The 21,442-nt window shown below is 64.1% G+C and overlaps 3 protein-coding genes and 1 long non-coding RNA gene across 4 annotated transcripts in view; 2 read left to right on the top strand and 2 right to left on the bottom strand.

Annotated features, from left to right (window-relative positions):
* The window catches only part of LOC309442265 (uncharacterized protein), a gene marked incomplete at its 5' end in the record, with an annotated part of 818 nt that extends 783 nt beyond the window's left edge, over positions 1–35 (bottom strand). Inside the window, one exon of the mRNA XM_082057936.1 lies at positions 1–35. This exon is cut by the window's left edge and continues 151 nt beyond it. Within this exon, the coding sequence (XP_081914062.1) occupies positions 1–35 (35 nt within the window).
* Positions 1–16,082, top strand: part of FLNC (filamin C) — a 69,491-nt gene extending 53,409 nt beyond the window's left edge. Inside the window, exons 39-47 of the mRNA XM_082057927.1 lie at positions 79–300; positions 4,138–4,407; positions 5,858–5,995; positions 7,573–7,688; positions 9,006–9,135; positions 10,440–10,616; positions 12,746–12,964; positions 14,463–14,666; positions 15,823–16,082. Of these exons, the coding sequence (XP_081914053.1) occupies positions 79–300; positions 4,138–4,407; positions 5,858–5,995; positions 7,573–7,688; positions 9,006–9,135; positions 10,440–10,616; positions 12,746–12,964; positions 14,463–14,666; positions 15,823–16,010 (1,664 nt within the window). The 3' untranslated portion in view covers positions 16,011–16,082. The remainder of the gene's footprint in view (positions 1–78; positions 301–4,137; positions 4,408–5,857; positions 5,996–7,572; positions 7,689–9,005; positions 9,136–10,439; positions 10,617–12,745; positions 12,965–14,462; positions 14,667–15,822) is intronic.
* Positions 16,083–17,133: 1,051 nt separating this feature from the next.
* On the top strand, positions 17,134–19,431 carry ATP6V1F (ATPase H+ transporting V1 subunit F). Its single transcript, XM_082057951.1, is given in 3 exon segments — positions 17,134–17,369; positions 19,100–19,188; positions 19,191–19,431. Coding segments are annotated over 3 exon segments (357 nt in total). The 5' UTR covers positions 17,134–17,211; the 3' UTR covers positions 19,301–19,431.
* LOC309442275 lies at positions 19,265–19,970 on the bottom strand. The gene is made up of 3 exons (XR_014184579.1): positions 19,883–19,970; positions 19,607–19,786; positions 19,265–19,396 (listed from the first exon to the last, which is right to left on the bottom strand). It is a non-coding gene; the product is annotated as an uncharacterized lncRNA (long non-coding RNA).
* Between the last annotated feature and the right edge of the window lie 1,472 nt (positions 19,971–21,442).

The following is a 21,442-nucleotide window of genomic DNA, read 5'->3' as shown; positions in this document are numbered from 1 at the left end:
ACCATTATCATCGCTACCACCGCCTCCACCACCATCTCCCCCTCCACCGCCGCCCCCCCGCGGCCCCGCGTGGCGCAGGGAACTGGTTCCAGATGGTGTCAGCGCAGGAGCGGCTGTCGCGCAGCTTCACGCGGAGCAGCCACACGTACACGCGCACCGAGCGCACCGAGATCAGCAAGACGCGCGGCGGCGAGACCACGCGCGAGGTGCGGGTGGAGGAGTCCACCCGCCTGGCCGGGGACCCCTTCCCCTTCGGGGGCTTCCTGGGCTCCTTCGCGCCCCTCGCCCGCCCGCAGGAGGGTGGGTGCTGGGGACATGGGGACACGGGGCGGGGGACACGTGTGTCTGTGTGCGCTGGCACTGGGGATGGGGAGCGGCTTGCACGGGGGCTGGGTGTGTCACAATGTGCTTGCACAGGGGCTGGGTGTGCAAGGGAGGGGTTTGCACGGGGACTGTGTTAGCTTGCACAAGGGCTATGCATGCACTGGTGCATCAGAATGTGCTTGCACAAGAGCTGGGTGTGCAAGGGAGGGGTTTGCATAAGGACTGTGTTTGCACAAGGGCTGTGTGTGCACTGGTGCATCAGAATGTGCTTGCACAAGAGCTGGGTGTGCAAAGGAGGGGGTTGCATGGGGACTGTGTTAGCTTGCACAAGGGCTGTGTGTGCACTGGTACATCAGAATGTGCTTGCACAAGAGCTGGGTGTGCAAGGGAGGGGTTTGCACAAGGGATGGCTGGGCTTGCACAAGGGTTGTGTGTGCACTAGTGCATCAGAATGTGCTTGCACAAGAGCTGGGTGTGCAAGGGAAGGGTTTGCATAAGGACTGTGTTTGCACTAGGGCTGTGTGTGCACTAGTGCATCAGAATGTGCTTGCACAAGAGCTGGGTGTGCAAGGGAAGGGTTTGCACAAGGAGTGCACGTGCCTGTGGCAATGGGCTTGCACAAGGGCCGTGGCCACTTGCACAGCTGCTGTGCTTGCACCGTGAATATGTTTGCACAAGATCTCGGTGCACTTGCACGTGGGAGTGGGCTTGCACGGGCACTGTGCGTGCAAGGGGGCGTGTTTGCACAAGGACTTGGTGCGCTGGGGTATCACAGTGAGCTTGCACAGGTGCTGTGCGTGCAAGAGAATGCGTTTGCACAAGGCCTGGATGGGCATTTGCACTCGTGAGTGCCCTTGCACGAGGGCTGTGTGTGCTCACAGGGGCCACACCCCCCAGCCTGTGCACCCCCTTGCACGAGGCCTCGCACAAGGCCAGGACGTGCACACGTGTCCCCAGAGATCGGGGTGCAACCTTTGCACACGCGCAGCCGCCGTGCACTTGAGGGGGTGCTCACCCTTTGCACAAGTGGGTGTGCATGCTAACAGGGGCGTGCACGCCCTTATCATGAGTGTGCAAGATAACAGGGGCGTGCACGCCCTTATCACAAGTGTGCAAGCTCACAACGGGGGTGGGTTTGTGCGTGTGCAAGCATGTGTGCACATGCTTGCAACATGTGTGTCATTCGCACGAGTGTGCGCAAATAGGTGTGCATGCTCACAGGGGGGTGTGTGCCCTTTGCACGAGTGTGCACGCTCATGGGATGCGTGCACACCTGCAAGTGCGGGTGTGTCCTTTGCACGAGGGTGCACACTCACACGAGTGTGTCGTCATGGGGGGCTGCACCCGATGGGGAGCACACGGGCCCTGGGGATGCGGGTGGACAGGGTGACATGGTGACATGGTGATGGGGTGCCCTGGTGACAGGGTGACAGGGTGACATGGTGATGGGGTGCCCTGGTGACAAGGTGACAGGGTGATGTGGTGCTGAGCTGCTGGGGTGTCCTTGTGACAAGGTGACAGGTTGACAGGGTGACAGGGTGACATGGTGATGGGGTGCCCTGGTGACAAGGTGACAGGGTGATGCGGTGCTGAGCTGCTGGGGTGTCCTTGTGACAAGGTGACAGGGTGACATGATGCCAGGGTGACACGTTCATGGGGTGCCCGGGTGACAGGGAGATAAGGTCGTGGGGTGTCCTGGTGCTGGGGTGACATGGTGACATGGTGGTGATGGGGTGTCCTGGTGCTGGGGTGCCAGGGTGCCGTTGTTCCAGGTTGCTGGGGTGCTGTGTGGACTTGGTGACAGGGTGCTGGGGTGCAATGGTGACATGATGCTCAGGTGCCGGGGTGCTGGGCTGGCATGGTGACCAGGTGACATGGTGCTGGGGTGCTGTGGTGACAAGGCAATTGGGTGACATGGTGATTGGGTGACATGGAGCCTGGTATTGAGGTACCAAAGCGATGGGTGCCCAGGTGACATTGTGATATGATGCTCAGGTGCCAGGGTGCCAGGGTGACCAGGTGACATGGTGATATGACGCTCGGGTGCCAGGGTGCTGGGCTGCCATCGCAACAGGGTGATTGGGTGACATGGAGCCTGGTGCTGAGGTACCAAAGTGACGCGTGCCCAGGTGACACTGTGAAATGATGCCAGGGTGACGTGGTGACAGGGTGATTGGGTGACATGGTGACAGGGTGACATGGCGATTAGGTGACATGGACCCTGGTGCTGAGGTACCAAAGTGACACGTGCCCAGGTGACACTGTGACATGATGCCTGAGTGCCAGGGCGATTGGGTGACATGGACCCTGGTGTTGAGGTACCAAAGTGACAAGTGCCCAGGTGACACTGTGAAATGATGCCAAGGTGATGTGGTGACATGGCGATTGGGTGACATGGACCCTGGTGTTGAGGTACCAAAGTGACAAGTGCCCAGGTGACACTGTGACATGATGCCAGGGTGACGTGGTGACAGGGCGATTGGGCGACATGGTGACAGGGTGACATGGCGACTGGGTGACATGGACCCTGGTGTTGAGGTACCAAAGTGACAAGTGCCCAGGTGACACTGTGAAATGATGCCAAGGTGATGTGGTGACAGGGCGATTGGGTGACATGGCAATTGGGTGACATGGACCCTGGTGCTGAGGTACCAAAGTGATGAAGCCCAGGTGACACTGTGACATGATGCCCGGGTGCTAGGGTGACGTGGTGACAGGGTGATTGGGTGACATGGCAATTAGGTGACATGGACTCTGATGTTGAGGTACCAAAGTGACAAGTGCCCAGGTGACACTGTGAAATTATGCCAGGGTGACGTGGTGACAGGGTGATTGGGTGACATGGACCCTGGTGTTGAGGTACCAAAGTGACAAGTGCCCAGGTGACACTGTGACATGATGCCAAGGTGACGTGGTGACAGGGCGATTGGGTGACATGGCGATTGGGTGACATGGCGATTAGGTGACATGGACCCTGGTGTTGAGGTACCAAAGTGACACGTGCCCGAGTGACACATTTCCAGGGCGCCGTGACCCCCGGGTGCCAGCACTCTGGGGTGGCAGGGTGACCAGGTGACATGGTGATGGGGTGCCAGGGTGACAGGGTGACATGATGATTGGGTGACATGGTGCCTGGTGTTGAGGTACCAAAGTGATGCATGACCAGGTGACACTATGACATGATGCCCGGGTGCGAGGGTGACGTGGTGACAGGGCGATTGGGTGACATGGCGATTGGGTGACATGGTGATTGGGTGACATAGACCCTGGTGTTAAGGTACCAAAGTGACGCGTGCCCAGGTGACACTGTGAAATGATGCCAAGGTGATTGGGTGACATGGTGATTGGGTGACATGGCGATTGGGTGACATGGCGATTAGATGACATGGACCCTGGTGTTGAGGTACCAAAGTGACAAATGCCCAGGTGACACTGTGACATGATGCCAAGGTGACGTGGTGACAGGGCGATTGGGTGACATGGCGATTGGGTGACATGGCGATTGGGTGACATGGACCCTGGTGTTGAGGTACCAAAGTGACACGTGCCCAGGTGACACTGTGAAATGATGCCAGGGTGACGTGGTGACAGGGCGATTGGGTGACATGGTGATTGGGTGACATGGACCCTGGTGTTGAGGCACCAAAGTGACACGTGCCCAGGTGACCCTGTGACATGACGCCATGGCGCTTGGGTGACACGTTCCCACGGCGCCGCGCCCCCCAGGTGCCAGCACTCTGTGTTTCCACTTGCGCAGCCCCCGCACCGTGGGGTCCCCGTGGCCGCCCCCCTGACGGCGCCGTGTCCCCGCAGGCGAGGCGTCCCCGCAGGAGCTGTGCGCGCAGGTGCTGAGCCCGTCGGGGCAGCGGTTCGAGGCCGAGGTGGTGGCGGGCGCCGCGGGGGTGTACAGCGTGCGCTTCGTGCCCAAGGAGCAGGGCCCCCACACCGTCAGCGTCAAGTACCGCGGGCAGCACGTGCCCGGCAGCCCCTTCCAGTTCACCGTGGGGCCGCTGGGCGAGGGGGGGGCGCACAAGGTGCGCGCGGGGGGCACCGGCCTGCAGAGAGGAGTGGCCGGGGTGCCAGGTATGGGGCGGGGATGGAAGGGGGGGTGTGGGGAGTGGGGGGGTAGAACTGAAATGGGGGGTGTGGGGGCAATGGGGGGTGTGGGAACTGTGGGGGGGTAGAACTGAAATGGGGGGTGTGGGGGCAATGGGGGGTGTGGGAACTGTGGGGGGGTAGAACTGAAATGGGGGTTGTGGGGGCTACGGGGGGTGTGGGAGCTATGGGGTTGTGGGAGCTATGAGGGGGTAGAAGTGAAATGGAGGGTGGGGGGGCTATGGGGGGTGTGGGAGCTGTGGGGGGGTAGAAGTGAAATGGAGGGTATGGGAGCTATGGGGGAGTAGACGTGGAATGGGGGGTGGGGGGTCAATGAGGAGTGTGGGAGCTATGGGAGGGGGTAGAAGTGGAATGGGAGGTGTGGGGGTTGTGGGGGATAGAAGTGAAATGGGGGTGGGGGGCCCATGGGGGGTGGGGGAGCTATGGGGGGGTAGAAGTGGAATGGGGGGTGGGGGGCTATGGGGGGTGTGGGAGCTATAGGGGGTAGAAGTGAAATGGGGATGGGGGGACTATGGGGGGGTGTGGGAGCTATGGGGGGGTAGAAGTGAAATGGGGGGTGTGGGGGCTATGGGGGAGTAGAATTGGAATGGGGGGTGGGGGGGCTATGGGGGGTGTGGAAGCTATGGGGGTGTGGGAGCTATGGGGGGGTAGAAGTGGAATGGGGGGGCTATGGGGGGTATGGGAGCTATGGGGGGGTAGAAGTGAAATGGGAGGTGTGGGAGCTATGGGGGGTAGAAGTGATATGGGGGGTGGGGGGCTATGGGGGGTGTGGGAGCTATGGGGGGTAGAAGTGAAATGGGGGGTGGGGGAGCTATGGGTGTAGAAGTGAAATGGGGGGTGGGGGGTCAATGAGGAGTGTGGGAGCTATGGGGGGGTAGAAGTGGAATGGGGGGTGGAGGAGCTATGGGGGGGGAGAAGTGAAATGGGGGGTGGGGGGGCTATGGGGGGTGTAGGAGCTATGGGGGGTAGAAGTGAAATGGGGGGTGTAGGGGCTATGGGGGGGTAGAAGTGAAATGGGGGGTGGATGGGCTGTGGGGGGTGGATGGGTGCTATGGGAGGGTATGGGTGCAGTTGGGGGGGTCTGGGTGCTATAGGGGATGTATGGGTGCTGTGGGGGGTGGATGCATGCTATGGTGGGGTATGGGTGCAATTGCAGGGTCTGGGTGCTATGGGGGGTGTATGGGTGCAGTTGGGGGGTCTGGGTGCTATGGGGGGTGCATGGGTTCTATGGGGGTGATGGGGGCACTTGGGGGGCGATGGGTGCTATGGGTGGGGGGGTATGGGGGCACATTTGTGTGTGTGTGTGTTTGGGGGGTGTCACTGTCACCTGTATGTCTGTGTGTTGGGGTGGGGGTGTCACTGTCACGTGTGTGTGTGTGTGTTGGGTGTCACCGTGACCCACGGCGCGTGTCCCCAGCCGAGTTCAGCATCTGGACGCGCGAGGCGGGCGCGGGGGGGCTCTCCATCGCCGTGGAGGGGCCCAGCAAGGCCGAGATCTCCTTCGAGGACCGCAAGGACGGGTCCTGCGGGGTGTCCTACCTCGTGCAGGAGCCCGGTGGGTGCACCCCCCCGAACACCCGGGGACCCCCAACCCGCCCTGGGCCCCCCAAACCTCCCCAGCCACCCCCGAGCCCCCCAAGCCACCCTGAACCCCTCCATGCAAGAATGTCCCCATGCAAGGGTGTCCCCGCGTGAGAGTGTCCCCAAGTGAGGGTGTCCCCATGCAAGACTGTCCCCTTGCAAGAGTGTCCCAAATTTTGAGGATGTCCCTTTGCAAGGGTCCCTCCCCTCCATGCAAGTGTCCCCATGTGCAAATGTCCCTGTGCAAGGGTGTCCCCATGTGAAGGTGTCCCCAAGTGAGGGTGTCCCCATGTGAAGGTGTCCCCATGTGAAGGTGTCCCCATGTGAGGATGTCCCCATGTGACAGTGTCCCCATGTGAAGGTGTCCCCAAGTGAGGGTGTCCCCACATTACAGTGTCCCCAAGTGAGTGTGTCCCCAAGTAAAGATGTCCCCATGCAAGAGTGTCCCCAAGTGAGGATGCCCCCAAGTAAAGATGTCCCCATGTAACAGTGTCCCCATGTGAGGATGTCCCCAGGTTACAGTGTCCCCAGTTGAGTGTGTCCCCATGCGAGAGTGTCCCCAAGTGAGGATGTCCCCAAGTAAAGATGTCCCCATGTGACAGTGTCCCCAAGTGATGGTGTCCCTATGGAAGACTGTCCCCTTGCAAGCGTGTCCCCAAGTGAGGATGTCCCTTTGCAAAGGTCCCCTCCATACAAGTGTCCCCATGTGCGAATGTCCCCTTGCAAGACTGTCCCCTTGCAAGAGTGTCCCCAAGTGAGGATGTCCTCAGGTTACAGTGTCCCCAAGTAAGGATGTCCCCAAGTGACATTGTCCCCAAGTGAGGGTGTCCCCATGCAAGACTGTCCCCTTGCAAGAGTGTCCCCAAGTGAGGATGTCCTCAGGTTACAGTGTCCCCAAGTGAGGATGTCCCCAAGTGACATTGTCCCCAAGTGAGGGTGTCCCCATGCAAGAGTGTCCCCATGCAAGAGTGTCCCCAAGTGAGGATGTCCTTTTGCAAGGGTCCCCTCCATGCAAGTGTCCCCATGTGCGAATGTCCCTGTGCAAAGTTGTCCCCAGGTGACAGTGTCCCCATGCAAAGATGTCCCCATGTGAGGGTGTCCCCATGCAAGACTGTCCCCTTGCAAGTGTGTCCCCAAGTGAGGATGTCCCTTTGCAAGGGTCCCTCCCCTCCATGCAAGTGTCCCCATGTGTGAATGTCCCCATGCAAGGGTGACCCCAGGTGAGGTTGTCCCCATGTGAGGGTGTCCCCGAGTGACAGTGTCCCCAGGCAAGGATGTCCCCATGCAAGAAGGTCCCCATGTGAGGGTCCTGCCAATGCAAGAATGCGCCCAAGTGAGAATGTCCCCTTGTGAAGTTGTCCCCATGTGAGGGTGTCCCCAGGTCACAGTGTCCCCAGGTGAGGATGTCCCTGTGCAAGAAGGTCCCCATGTGAGGGTCCTCCCCATGTCACAGTGTCCCCTTGGGAAGGGTTGTCCCCATGCAAAGTTGTCCCCCATGTGAGGGCGTCCCCATGCGCGAGTGTCCCCACACGGTGTCCCCGCTGTCCCCAGGTGACTACGAGGTGTCCATCAAGTTCAACGAGGAGCACATCCCCGACAGCCCCTTCGTGGTGCCGGTGGCCTCGCACTCGGATGACGCGCGGCGCCTCACTGTCACCAGCATGCAGGTCACCCCTGTCACCCACTGTCACCTCTGGGACCGCTGGGGTCACCTCTGGGTCCCCTGTGTTCCCCCACGGGCCACCTTGTGTCCTTGTGTCACCCGTGGGACTCCCCACCTTGGTGCCACCCTATGTCCCCTGTGTCACCCCCGGGTCCCACGTGTCACCCCTGGGCCACCCTGCACCCCTGTGGCACCCTTGGGACCCCCGCCAATGCCATCCTGGTGCCACCCTCCATCAGCCCTGGGCCACCTTGTGTCCTTGTGTCACCCTTGGGACCACCCATTGGTGATGCCCTGTCCCCTGTGTCACCCCTGGGTCCCATACGTCCCCCTGGGCCAGACTGCGCACATGTGGAACCCCTGGGATCCCACCATGGTGACATCCCTGGTGCCACCCCTGGGTCCTCCATGTCACCCCTGGGCCACCTGGTGTCCTTGTGTCACCCTTGATACCATCTCTGCATCCCCAGTGGCACCCCTGGTCCCCCATGTCACCCCTGGGCCACCCTGCACCCCCATGTCACCCACCCCGTGTCCCCCATGTCACCCCTGGGCCACCCTGCACTCCCATGTCACCCCGTGTCACCCACCCCATGCCACCAGTATCACCCCTTGTCCCCCCATGTCACCCCTGTGTCCCTGTCCCTGTGCCACCCTTGTGCCCCCCTTGTGTCCCCCATTTCACCGCTGTGCCCCTCACCATGTGCCATCCTTGTGTCCCCTGTGTCACCCCTGGGCCAACCTGCAACCCCATGTCACCCCTGTGCCCCCTGCCCCTTGTCACCCCCATGTCACCTATGTCCCCCATGTTACCCCCATGCCCCCTGCCCCATGTCACCTCTTGTCCCCCATGTCACCCCTGAGCCACCCTGAGCCCATGTGTCACCCCTGTCCCCCCCATGGTAACATCCCTGGTGCCACCCTGTGTCCACCATGTCATCCTGTGTCCCCCCGGGCCACCCTGCAACCCCATGTCACCCCTGTGCCCCCTGCCCAGTGTCACCTCTTGTCCCCTGTGTTACCCTGAGCCCCCCTGAGCCCACGTGTCACCCCTGGGATCCCACCATGGTGACATCCCTGGTGCCACCCTGTGTCCCCTATGTCACCCTGAGCCCCCCTGAGCCCCCCTGAGCCCATGTGTCACCCCTGGGATCCCACCATGGTGACATCCCTGGTGCCACCCTGTGTCCCCCATGTCACTCTGAGCCCCCCCGAGCCCATGTGTCACCCCTGGGATCCCACCATGGTGACGTCCCTGGTGCCACCCTGTGCCCCCCATGTCCCCCTGGGCCCCCGTGGTGACGCGGCGGTGTCCCCGCAGGAGGCGGTGACGGTGAACCAGCCGGCGTCCTTCGCGGTGCAGCTGAACGGGGCGCGCGGCGTCATCGACGCCAAAGTGCACACGCCGGCCGGGGTGGTGGAGGAGTGCTACGTGTCCGAGCTGGACAGCGGTGCGCGGGGACGGGGACAGGGACAGGGACACGGGACGGGGACACGGGACTGGGGACATGGGACTGGGGACACGGGACGGGGACACGGGACGGAGACACGGGGACTGGGGACACGGGGTCTGGGGACACCGGGATGGGGGCACGGGACTGGGGACATGGGACTGGGGACACCGGGACAGGGACACGGGGACTAGGGACACAGGGACTGGGGACACTGGGATGGGGACACGGGGACTGGGGACACTGGGACAGTGTCATGGGACTGGGGACACTGGGATGGGGACACGGGACTGGGGACACTGGGACAGTGTCGTGGGACTGGGGACACTGGGATGGGGACACGGGGACTGCGGACACGGGGTCTGGGGACATGGGACTGGGGACACCGGCACGGGGACACGGGACTGGGGACACCGGGACAGGGACACGGGGACTGCGGACATGGGGTCTGGGGACACGGGACTGGGGACTCTGGGATGGGGACATGGGGTCTGGGGACATGGGACTGGGAACACTGGGATGGGGACACGGGACTGGGGACACCGGGACGGGGACACGGGGACTGGGGACACGGGGTCTGGGGACATGGGACTGGGGACACTGGGATGGGGACACAGGACTGGGGACACTGGGACGGGGACATGGGGTCTGGGGACACGGGACTGGGGACACCAGGACTGGGACACGGGGTCTGGGGACACGGGACTGGGGACACTGGGACGAGGACACGGGGACTGGGGACACGGGGTCTGGGGACATGGGACGGGGGACACGGGGCTGGGGACACTGGGAAGGGGACATGGGACTGGGGACATGGGACGGGGGACACGGGACTGGGGACACTGGGATGGGGACACGGGGACTGGGGACATGGAGTCTGGGGATGGGGGGACTGGGGACACTGGGATGGGGACACGGGACTGGGGACACCGGGACGGGGACACGGGGACTGGGGACATGGGACTGGGGACACTGGGATGGGGGGTTTGGGGTGTGGGGACATGGGGTGTGGGGACATATGACACAGGGACAACGGCCATGGGAACATGAGGACTTGGGGACATGGGGACATGAGGACATGGGGTGTGGGGACACAGGGCCATGGGGACACAGGGGATGCGGGGCCGTGGGGACACGGGGACATGGGGACACAGGGGATGTGGAGCTGTGGGGACACAGGGCCGTGGGGACACGGGATGTGGGGCCATGGGGACACAGGGGACGCGGGGCCGTGGGGACACAGGGGACACAGGGCCGTGGGGACGCGGGGCCGTGGGGCAGGCGGTGACGCAGTGTCCCCACAGACAAGTACGCCATCGGGTTCCTGCCGCGGGAGAACGGCGTGCACTCCATCGACCTGCGCTTCAACGGGCGCCACGTCCCCGGGAGCCCCTTCAACATCCGCGTGGGCGAGCAGAGCCAGGCCGGCGACCCGGGGCTCGTCACCGCGTACGGGCCCGGCCTCGAGGGGGGCATCACAGGTGACACCGGGGACAAGGGGACGCGGCTGTGGGGTCAAGGACGTGGCCGCCGTGGTGGGGACGTGGTGGTTTGGGGGTGGCAGCGGGATGTGGCCGTGCCATGGGCCCATGGCTTGGGGTGGTGACAATGGGGACGTGGCCATGGGGTGGTGGCACTGGGGATGTGGCCATGGGGTGGAGCCACAGCTTGGGGTGGTGGCAATGACGTGGAGCCACGGCTTGGGATGATGACAATGGGGATATGGCCATGATGTGGAGCCACAGCTTGGGCTGGTGGCAATGGGGACATGGCCATGGCGTGGAGCCACAGCTTGGGGTGGTGGCAATGACGTGGAGCCACAGCTTGGGGTGGTGACAATGGGGACATGGCCATGACATGGAGCCACAGCTTGGGGTGGTGGCAATGGGGACATGGCCATGGGGTGGAGCCATAGCTTGGGATGGTGGCAATGGGGATGTGGCCATGTTGTGGAGCCACAGCTTGGGCTGGTGGCAATGGGGACGTGGCCATGGCGTGGAGCCACAGCTTGGGGTGGTGACAATGGAGATGTGGCCATGGGGTGGTGGCTTTGGGGACATGGCCATGGTGTGGAGCCACAGCTTGGGGTGGTGACAATGGGGACATGGCCATGGGGTGGAGCCACAGCTTGGGCTGGTGGCAATGATGTGGAGCCACAGCTTGGGGTGGTGACAATGGGGACATGGCCATGACATGGAGCCACAGCTTGGGGTGGTGGCAATGGGGACATGGCCATGGGGTGGAGCCATAGCTTGGGATGGTGGCAATGGGGATGTGGTCATGTTGTGGAGCCACAGCTTGGGCTGGTGGCAATGGGGACGTGGCCATGGCGTGGAGCCACAGCTTGGGGTGGTGACAATGGGGATGTGGCCATGGGGTGGTGGCATTGGGGACATGGCCATGGTGTGGAGCCACAGCTTGGGGTGGTGACAATGGGGACATGGCCATGGGGTGGAGCCACAGCTTGGGCTGGTGGCAACAGGGACATGGCCATGGGGTAGTGGCATGGGGGATATGGCCATGGCATGGAGCCATGGGTTGGGATGGTGGCACTGGGGACATGGCCATGACGTGGAGCCACAGCTTGTGGTGGTGGTAATGAGGTCGTGGCCATGGGGTGGTGGCACTGGGGACATGGCCATGACATGGAGCCACAGCTTGGGCTGGTGCCAATGGGGACATGGCCATGGGGAAATAGTTATGGGGTGGTGGCACTGGGAACATGGCCATGGTAGTGGGGACATGGCTCCGAGGTGGTGGCAGTGGGGACATGGCCATGGGGGATGTAGCTGTGGGGTGGTGGCACTGGGGACATGGTCAATAGCATGGTCATGGGAAGGTGGTGATAGGGACATGGTCACACCTGTTGGGTGGTGACAATGGGGACATGGCCAAGCCTATAGGGTGGTGGCACTGGGGACATGACCATGGTCAATACCACAGCCATGGGGTGGTGGCAATGGAGATGTGACCATGGGTGGTGTCCGTGGGGCCATGGCCATAGGTGGTGACAATGGTGACATGGCCATGGGTGGTGTAAACGGGGACATGGCCATGAGGAGGTGCCGATGGTCACATGGCCATGGGTGGTGTCCATGAGGACATGGCCATGGATGGTGGTAATGGGGACATGGCCATGGGTGGTGTCCATGAGGACATGGCCATGGATGGTGGTAATGGGGACATGGCCATGGGTGGTGTCCATGAGGACATGGCCATGGATGGTGGTAATGGGGACATGGCCATGGGTGGTGTCCATGGGGACGTGGCCATGGGTGGTGACAGCAGTGGCATGGCCATGAGGAGATGTCATTGGTCACATGGCCATGGGTGGTGTTCGTGGAGACATGGCTGACAGCAGTGTCAATGGTGACATGACCATGGGTGGTGTCCATGGGGACGTGGCCATGGGTGGTGTCCATGAGGACATGGCCATGGATGGTGACAATGGGGACATGGCCATGGGTGGTGTCCATGGGGACATGGCCGACGGCAGTGTCAATGGTGACATGACCATGGGTGGTGTCCATGGGGACATGGCCATGGGTGGTGTCCGTGGGGCCATGCCCATGTCTGGTGGCAGGTCCCCACATGGTCCCCCTGTCCCCAGGTGTGTGCTCGGAGTTCCTGGTGCAGACGGCCAATGCGGGCGCAGGGGCACTGGCCGTCACCATCGATGGCCCCTCCAAGGTGAAGCTGGACTGCGTGGAGTGTCCCGAGGGCCACCGTGTCACCTACACCCCCATGGCCCCTGGCAACTACCTCATCTCCATCAAGTACGGCGGCCCCCACCACATCGTGGGCAGCCCCTTCAAGGTCAAGGTCACCGGTACGGACGGGGGTCACCGGGGGGAGACAGGGGGTCCCCAGGGTGGTGGGAGTGGGGGGTCCCCAAGGGAGGGTGACAGGGAGTCAATGGAGTGGTGTGACGGAGACTCCCCGAGGTGACATGATGGGGGGTCCCCAAGGTGGAGCTATGGGGTGTCCCCAGGGTTCTGTGACAGGTGGTATCCAAAGTGACACGATGGGGTGTCCCTGAGGTGACATGAGGACCCTCAGGATGACATGATGGGGTGTCCCTGGGGTGACACAGATCCCCAGGATGACATGATGGGATGTCCCTTGAGTGTCACAATGGAGAATCCCCAAGGTGACACTATGGGGTGTCCCCAAGGTGACATGGGGGTGTCCCCAAGGTGACATCATGGGGTGTCCTTGGGGTGTCACAGTGGAGAATCCCCAAGGTGACATGATTGGGTGTCCCAAGGTGACATCATGGGGTGTTCCCAGGGTGATACAGACCCCAAGATGTCACTATGGGGTGTCCCAAGGTGAAATGGGGGTGTTCCCAAAGTGAAATCATGGGGTGTCCCTGGGGTCACACAGACTCCAAGGTGACATGATGGGGATGTCCCTCAGGTGACATGATGAGGTGTCCCAAAGGTGACACAATGGGGTGTCCCTGGGGTGTCACAATGGAGAATCCCCAAGGTGACATGATGGGGTGTCCCAAGGTGACATCATGGGGTGTCCCTGGGGTCACACAGACTCCAAGGTGACATGATGGGGATGTCCCTCAGGTGACATGACGGGGTGTCCCAAAGGTGACACAATGGGGTGTCCCTGGGGTGTCACAATGGAGAATCCCCAAGGTGACATCATGGGGTGTCCCCAAGATGACACAATGGGGTGTCCCTGGGGTGATACAGACCCCAAGATGTCACTATCGGGTGTCCCAAGGTGACATCATGGGATGTCCCTGGGGTGTCACAATGGAGAATCCCAAGGTGACATGATGGGGTGTCCCCAAAGTGACATCATGGGGTGTCCCCAAAATGACACAATGGGGTGTCCCTGGGGTGATACAGACCCCAAGATGTCACTATGGGGTGTCCCAAGGTGACATGGGGGTGTCCCCAAGGTGACATCATGGGGTGTCCCTGGGGTGTCACAATGGAGAATCCCCAAGGTGACATGACGGGGTGTCCCAAGGTGACATCATGGGGTGTCCCCAAGATGACACAATGGGGTGTCCCTGGGGTGATACAGACCCCAAGATGTCACTATGGGGTGTCCCAAGGTGACATCATGGGGTGTCCCTGGGGTGTCACAATGGAGAATCCCAAGGTAACATCATGGGGTGTCCCCAAGATGACACAATGGGGTGTCCCTGGGGTGATACAGACCCCAAGATGTCACTATGGGGTGTCCCAAGGTGACATGGGGGTGTCCCCAAGGTGCCATCATGGGGTGTCCCTGGGGCGATACAGACCCCAGGGTGCCACAGGGGTGTCCCCACGCTGTCCCTGACGCTGTCCCCCCCCCAGGCCCACGTCTCTCGGGGGGCCACAGCCTGCACGAGACCTCCACGGTGCTGGTGGAGACGGTGACGCGGGGCGGGGGTGTCCCCCCGTTCGGGGGTGTCCCCAAGTTCTCGTCGGACGCGGGGAAGGTGGTGGCGCGGGGACCCGGCCTGGCCACCGCGCTGCTGGGGCAGAAGAACCACTTCACCGTGGACTGCAGCAAGGCTGGTAAGGGGGAAAAAGGGGGTCTGGGGGGGCTGGGGGGGGGCTGGGGAGGGCTGGGAGGGAAGGTGAGGGGGGTTCTGGGGGGTTTCGGGGGGATTTGGGGGGTCCTGGGGGTCCTGAAAGGGGAAGTGATGGGTCAACAGGGGGATGTGGAGGGGTCTGGGGGGGGCCCTGGGGAGGAAGTTATGGGTCACCAGGAGGATATGGGGGGGTCCTGGGGGGGCTGGAAGGGGAGGTGAGGGGGTTTTGGGGGGGTTTCAGGGGGATTTAGGGGGTCCTGGGGGGTCTGGGAGGGGAAGTGATGGGTCAATAGGGGGGTTGGGGGGCTCTGGGGTGTTTCAGGGGGGTCCCAGGGGTGGTGCTGACCCCCCCGTTGCCCCCCAGGCACCAACATGCTGATGGTGGGGATGCCCATAGGGGGGTCCCGGAGGGATTTGGGGGTCCAGGGGGCTCTGGGGTGTTTCAGGGGGGTCCCAGGGGTGGTGCTGACCCCCTAGTGCCTCCCCGCAGTGCCCCCCAGGCACCAACATGCTCATGGTGGGGGTGCCCATAGGGGGAACCCATAGGGATTCAGGGGGCTCTGGGGTGTTTCAGGGGTGCCCATAGGGGGGTCCCGGATGGATTTGGGGGTCTGGGGGACTCTGGGGGGTTTCGGAGGGAGTCAGTGTTGACCCCCACAGTGCTCCCCAGGCATGAACATGCTGATGGTGGGGATGCCCACAGGGGGGTCCCGGAGGGATTCGGGGGGCTCTGGGGTGTTTCAGGGGGGTGCCAGGGGTGGTGCTGACCCCCTAGTGTCCCCCAGGCACCTATATGCTGATGGTGGGGGTGCCCATAGGGGGGCCCCGGAGGGATTTGGGGGTCCAAGGGGCTCTGGGGTGTTTCAGGGGGGTCCCAGGGGTGGTGCTGACCCCCCAGTGCCCCCCAAGCACCAACATGCTGATGGTGGGGGTGCCCATAGGGGGGTCCCGGAGGGATTTGGGGGTCCGGGGGACTCTGGAGGGTTTCAGGGGGGTTGGTGCTGACCCCCCGGTGCCCTCCAGCCACCAACATGCTGATGGTGGGGGTGCCCATAGGGGGGTCCCAGATGGATTTGGGGGTTCAGGGGACTCTGGGGGGTTCGGGAGGGGGTCGGTGCTGACCCCCCCGTGCCCCCCAGGCACCAACATGCTGATGGTGGGGGTGCATGGCCCCAAGACCCCGTGCGAGGAGGTTTACGTGAAGCACGTGGGGAACCGGCTGTACAACGTGACGTACACGGTGAAGGAGAAGGGCGACTATGTCGTCATCCTGCGCTGGGGGGACGACAACGTCCCCGGCAGCCCCTACCGGGTCACCGTGCCCTGACCCCCCCCAAAACCCCCCCCCGGGGGCACCCAGGGGTGCTGGAGCCCCCGACAATAAAGCACTGGGAGAGTCGGGGTGATGTGGTCATTGGGAGGGGAGTTGGGGCGTCTGGGGGGGACATTTGGGTGGGGGGGGTGTCCAGAGAAGGACATTGGGTGAGTCCTGGGGGGGTCCACGACAGGACATTTGGGTTGGGGGGGTGCTCAGGGCCAGACAGTGGCATCCTGGGGGGTCCCTAAGGAGTCCCAAATGGGTCCTGGAGCCCCCGACAATAAAGCACTGGGAGAGTCGGGGGGATGTGGTCATTGTGGGGGGAGTTGGGGGGTCTGGGGGGGACATTTGGGTTGGGGGGGGTCCAGGGCCAGACAGTGGCATCCTGGGGGGTCCCTAAGGGGTCCTGGACCCCCCCCCAATAAAGCGCTGGGAGAGTCAGGGTGACGTGGTCATTGCGGGGCGGGCTGGGGGCGTCTAAGGGGGGACACTGAGGTCCGGGGGGGTTCTGGGGAATCCAGCGCAGGACACTGAGGTTCGTGGGCAGGGCCATGGCGGGAAATGGGGGTTCGGGGCGTCCGGGTCAGGACCCGAGCGGCTGGGGGGTCCGTGCCCGGGTGGGGGGCGCTCAGGACACGGGTGTCACCGGGACCCCCGCGTCCGCTCAAGGGCACTGCGCACTGCGCATGCGCGCCAAGCGCTGCGCACGGGGGCGGGGTTACGGTGCAGAGGGTGGGGCCAGAAGTAGCAACGGGCGCTGACGAGGGGCGGGGCCAGAACTGCGGGGGCGGGGCCAGAGCAGCAACGGGCGCTGAGAGGGGGGCGGGGCCAGCGCGACGGGGCGGGGCCAGAACTGGGGGGGCGGGGCCAGAGCAGCAACGGGCGCTGAGCGAGGGGCGGGGCCAGAGCTGCAGGGGCGGGGCCAGAACAGCAACGGACGCAGAGCGAGGGGCGGGGCCAACGGCGGCGCTAGAAACTGTGTGGGCGGGGCGACAGCGCCGTTGCCGGGGCGACAGTGGGTGTGACCAAATGAGAGGGGGCGTGTCCTGTGCGGCGGCCGCGCTAGAAATAGCGGAGTGGGCGGGGCGACAGCGCCGTTGCCGGGGCGACGGTGGGCGTGGCCGGGGCGAAGAGGCGTGTCCTGCGCGGTGGCGTCTCCCGGAAGCGGCGTCCCGGCGGTGTCGCTGTCGCCGCTGTCGCCGCTGTCGCGATGTCGGGGCGCGGGAAGCTGATCGCGGTGCTGGGGGACGAGGACACGGTGACCGGGTTCCTGCTGGGCGGCGTGGGGGAGCTGGACAAGCACCGCAAGCCCAACTTCCTGGTGGTGGAGAAGGAAACCAGCCTGGCCGAGATCGAGGAGACCTTCCGGTGGGAACGGGGGGGCAGCGGGGGGCCAGGGGGGCGGGGGGGGCTCGGGTCATGGGGGGGGTCCCGGAGATTATGGGGGTGACCGGGGGACTGGGGGGTCCTGGGGTATGGGGGAGGTCGGGGGGTCTCAGGTCCCGAGGATTGGGGGGGTCGCAAAGCACGGGGGGGGGTCCCGGGAGAACCAGGAGCCCCCGTTTGGGGGGAGTTCGGGGGGGGATGTTGGGGGCCGGACGCCTGGGTCCCTTTGCCCCCCACCCTTAGGACACGGCCCTGCAGCCCAAAAATGGGGGGGTCCTCAGGCACCCCCGTGGGCCAGCGCTGGGGGGGGACAGGGACATGGGGGACGGGGGACACCAGGGGACAGGGGGATTGGGGGCGCTGGGGCCATTGGGGAAGGGGGGGACCAGGCTTTGGGGCTGGGGACGTGGGCATTGGGGATGTGGGGGGACAGAGATGGGAGGGGACAAGCATGTGGGGCTGGGGACATGGGGGGACATGGACATGGGGGGCTGGGGACATCAGGGGACAAGGCTGTGGGCTGGGGACAGGGGGATTGGGGACATGTGGGGACAGGGATGTGGGGCTGGGGACATGGGGGGACAGGGATGTGGGGCTGGGGACATGGGGTGATTTGGGACATGGGGGGGACAGGGATATGGGGCTGGGGACATGGGGCGATTTGGGACATAGGGGGGACAGGGATTTGGGGCTGGGGACTTGGAGGACTGGGGACATCAGGGGACCAGGGTGTGGGGCTGGGGACAAGGGGATTGGGGACCTGGGGTGACAAGGGGATTTGAGACATGGGGGGGCAGGGATATGGGGCTGGGGACATGGGAGGCTGGGGACACCAGGGGACAAGGGGGGGGCACAGGGTGACGGGAGCGAGACGGGGACACCCAGGGGTGTGTGTGACAAACCTGTGGGGCTGGGGACATGGGGGAACATGGACATGGGGGGCTGGGGACATCAGGGGACAAGGCTGTGGGCTGGGGACAGGGGGATTTGGGACATGGGGGGACAGGGATGTGGGGCTGGGGACAGGGGAGGCTGGGGACATTAGGGGACAAAGGTGTGGGGCTGGGGACAAGGGGATTGGGGACATAGAGGGACCAGGATGTGGGGGACTGGGGACATCAGGGGACGAGGCTGTGGGGCTGGGGACAGGGGGATTGGGGACATGTGGGGACAGGGATGTGGGGCCGGGGACATGGGGCAATTTGGGACATGGGGGGACAGGGATATGGGTCTGGGGACATGGGGTGATTTGGGACATGTGGGGACAGGGATATGGGGTTGGGGACATGGGGTGATTTGGGACATGGGGGGACAGGGATTTGGGGCTGGGGACGTGGAGGACTGGGGACATCAGGGGACAAAAGTGTGGGGCTGGGGACAAGGGGATTGGGGACATAGAGGGACTGGGATGTGGGGGTCTGGGGACATCAGGGGACAAGGCTGTGGGGCTGGGGACAGGGGGATTGGGGACATGTGGGGACAAGGATGTGGGGCTGGGGACATGGGACGATTTGGGACATGGGGGGACAGGGATATGGGGGCCTGGGGACATCAGGGGACAAGGAGGGGGGGCGCAGGGTGACGGGAGCAAGACAGGGACACCCAGGGGGTGTGTGTGACCCCGGGGGGGTGATGTGACCCCAGGGTGTGTATGTGACCCCAGGGTGTGTATGTGACCCCTCATTGTCCCCTCTTGTCCCCCCCCCCACCAGGAGTTTCGTGTCGCGCGAGGACATCGGGATCATCCTGATCAGCCAATCGCTGGCCGAGCTGATCCGGCACGCGGTGGAGGCGCACACGCGCCCCTGCCGGCCGTGCTGGAGATCCCGTCCAAGGAGCACCCGTACGACCCGGCCAAGGACTCGGTGCTGCGCCGCGCGCGGGGGCTCTTCAGCCCCGACGAGCTGCGCTAGGACCCCCCCGGGACACCCGGGGTCCCCATCCCCCCGGGACAGCCCACGGGGGTCCCCATCCCACCCAGGAACAACCCACCGGGGTCCCCCCCCCACCTGGAACAGCCCACGGGGGTCCCCACCCCACCCAGGAACAGCCCACGGGGGTCCCCACCCCACCCAGGAACAACCCACTGGGGTCCCCATCCCTCCCTGGAACAGCCCACAGGGGTCCCCACCCCACCCTGGGGGTCCCCATCCCACCCAGGAACAGCCCACGGGGGTCCCCATCCCACCTGGAACAGCCCACGGGGGTCCCCATCCCACCTGGAACAACCCACCGGAGTCCCCATCCCACCCCGGGGGTCCCCATCCCACCCAGGAACAGCCCACGGGGGTCCCCATCCCACCTGGAACAGCCCACGGGGGTCCCCATCCCACCTGGAACAACCCACCGGAGTCCCCATCCCACCCCGGGGGTCCCCACCCCACCCTGGAACAGACCACCTGGGTCCCCATCCCACCCAGGAACAGCCCACGGGGGTCCCCACCCCACCCAGGAACAACCCACCGGGGTCCCCATCCCTCCCTGGAACAGCCCACAGGGGTCCCCACCCCACCCTGGGGGTCCCCATCCCACCCAGGAACACCCCACGGGGTCCCTTGTCCCACGCCAGGGGTCCTTGTCCCAACCTGGAACCTCCCCTGGGGGTCCCTTTCTCACCCCAGAACCCCCCCAGGGGTCCCCACCCCATCCTGGGGGTCCCCCAGGGTCCCCGTCCCACCCCTGGGTGCCGGGTGTCCCGTGGGTGCCCTGTGACATTGTCCCCATGACACTGTCTCAGTGTCCCCGTGACAAGGAAGTGTCACCATCCGGCTCCTGCCAGTTTCTGCTCGTCCTGGCCGGGGGGGTGACAGGGAGGGGACACCCCAAGGACACCAGGAACTTGTGTTGTCACCGTGACCGTGACTGTGACACCCTGGGGTGGGGGTTGGAGTGGTGGTTATTGTGTCCCCAAAGTGGTGTGTGTGTCACCAACACGTGCTGTCACCGCTGCCGCCTGCTCCGCTCTGTGGGACGCGCCGTGGGGACACGGGGGCAGCAATGGGGACATGGGGACAGCGGTGGGGACATGGGGACAGCAATGGTGACATGGGGACAGCGGTGGAGACACGGGGACAGCGGTGGGGGCACGGGGACAGCGGTGGGGGCACGGGGACAGCGGTGGGGACATGGGGACAGCAATGGGGACACGGGGATAGTGGTGGGGGCACGGGGACAGCGGTGGGGACATGGGGACAGCAATGGGGACACGGGGATAGCGGTGGAGGCACGGGGACAGCGGTGGGGACACGGGGACAGCGGTGGGGACACGGGGACAGCGGTGGGGATAGGGGGACAGTGATGGGGACATGGGGACATCAATGGGGACACAGGGACAGCGGTGGGGACATGGGGACAGCTGTGGGGATATGGGGACAGCCATGGGGACACAGGGACAGCGGTGGGGACAGCTGTGGGGACATGGGGACAGTGGTGGGGACATGGGGACAGTGGTGGGGACAGCCAAGCATGGACCTGGGCGGGGAGAAGGAGCACAAGGACACACTGTGGGGCACGGGGAGGGACAGTGACATGGCTTGGGGACACATTGTGGGGCACAGGGACATGCTATGGGGCACAGGGACACACTATGGGGCACGGAGGGGGACAGTGACATGGCTTGGGGACACACTATGTGGCACAGGGACACACTGTGGGGCACAGGGACACGCTATGGGGCACGGGGAGGGACAGTGACATGGCTTGGGGACACACTGTGGGGCAGGGGGAAGGGACAAGGACACACCATGTGACAGGGACATGACACAGGGACACCCTGCCCCCTGCCCCCAGACCCCCCAGGCCACCGTGGGGTGACAGCAGGGACAAAGTCCCCTGCACCCCCTGGTGTCCCCTGTCCCCCATGTCCCCAGCCCCACAGCCCTGTCCCCTGATGTCCCCAGTCCCCGTGTCCCTGCCCACCATGGTCCCCACATCTCCAGCCCCGCATCCCTGTCCCCCCATGCCCCCAGCCCCATGTCCCTGTCCCCCATGTCCCCAATCCCCTTGTCCCACCATGTCCCCAATCCCCATGTCCCCAGCCCCACATCCTTGTCCTC

This window comes from Streptopelia decaocto, assembly GCF_964273445.1.
Source record: "Streptopelia decaocto genome assembly, chromosome: 1".
NCBI classification, from domain to species: Eukaryota; Metazoa; Chordata; class Aves; order Columbiformes; family Columbidae; genus Streptopelia; species Streptopelia decaocto.
This window is presented reverse-complemented; position numbering and strand designations above follow the sequence as displayed.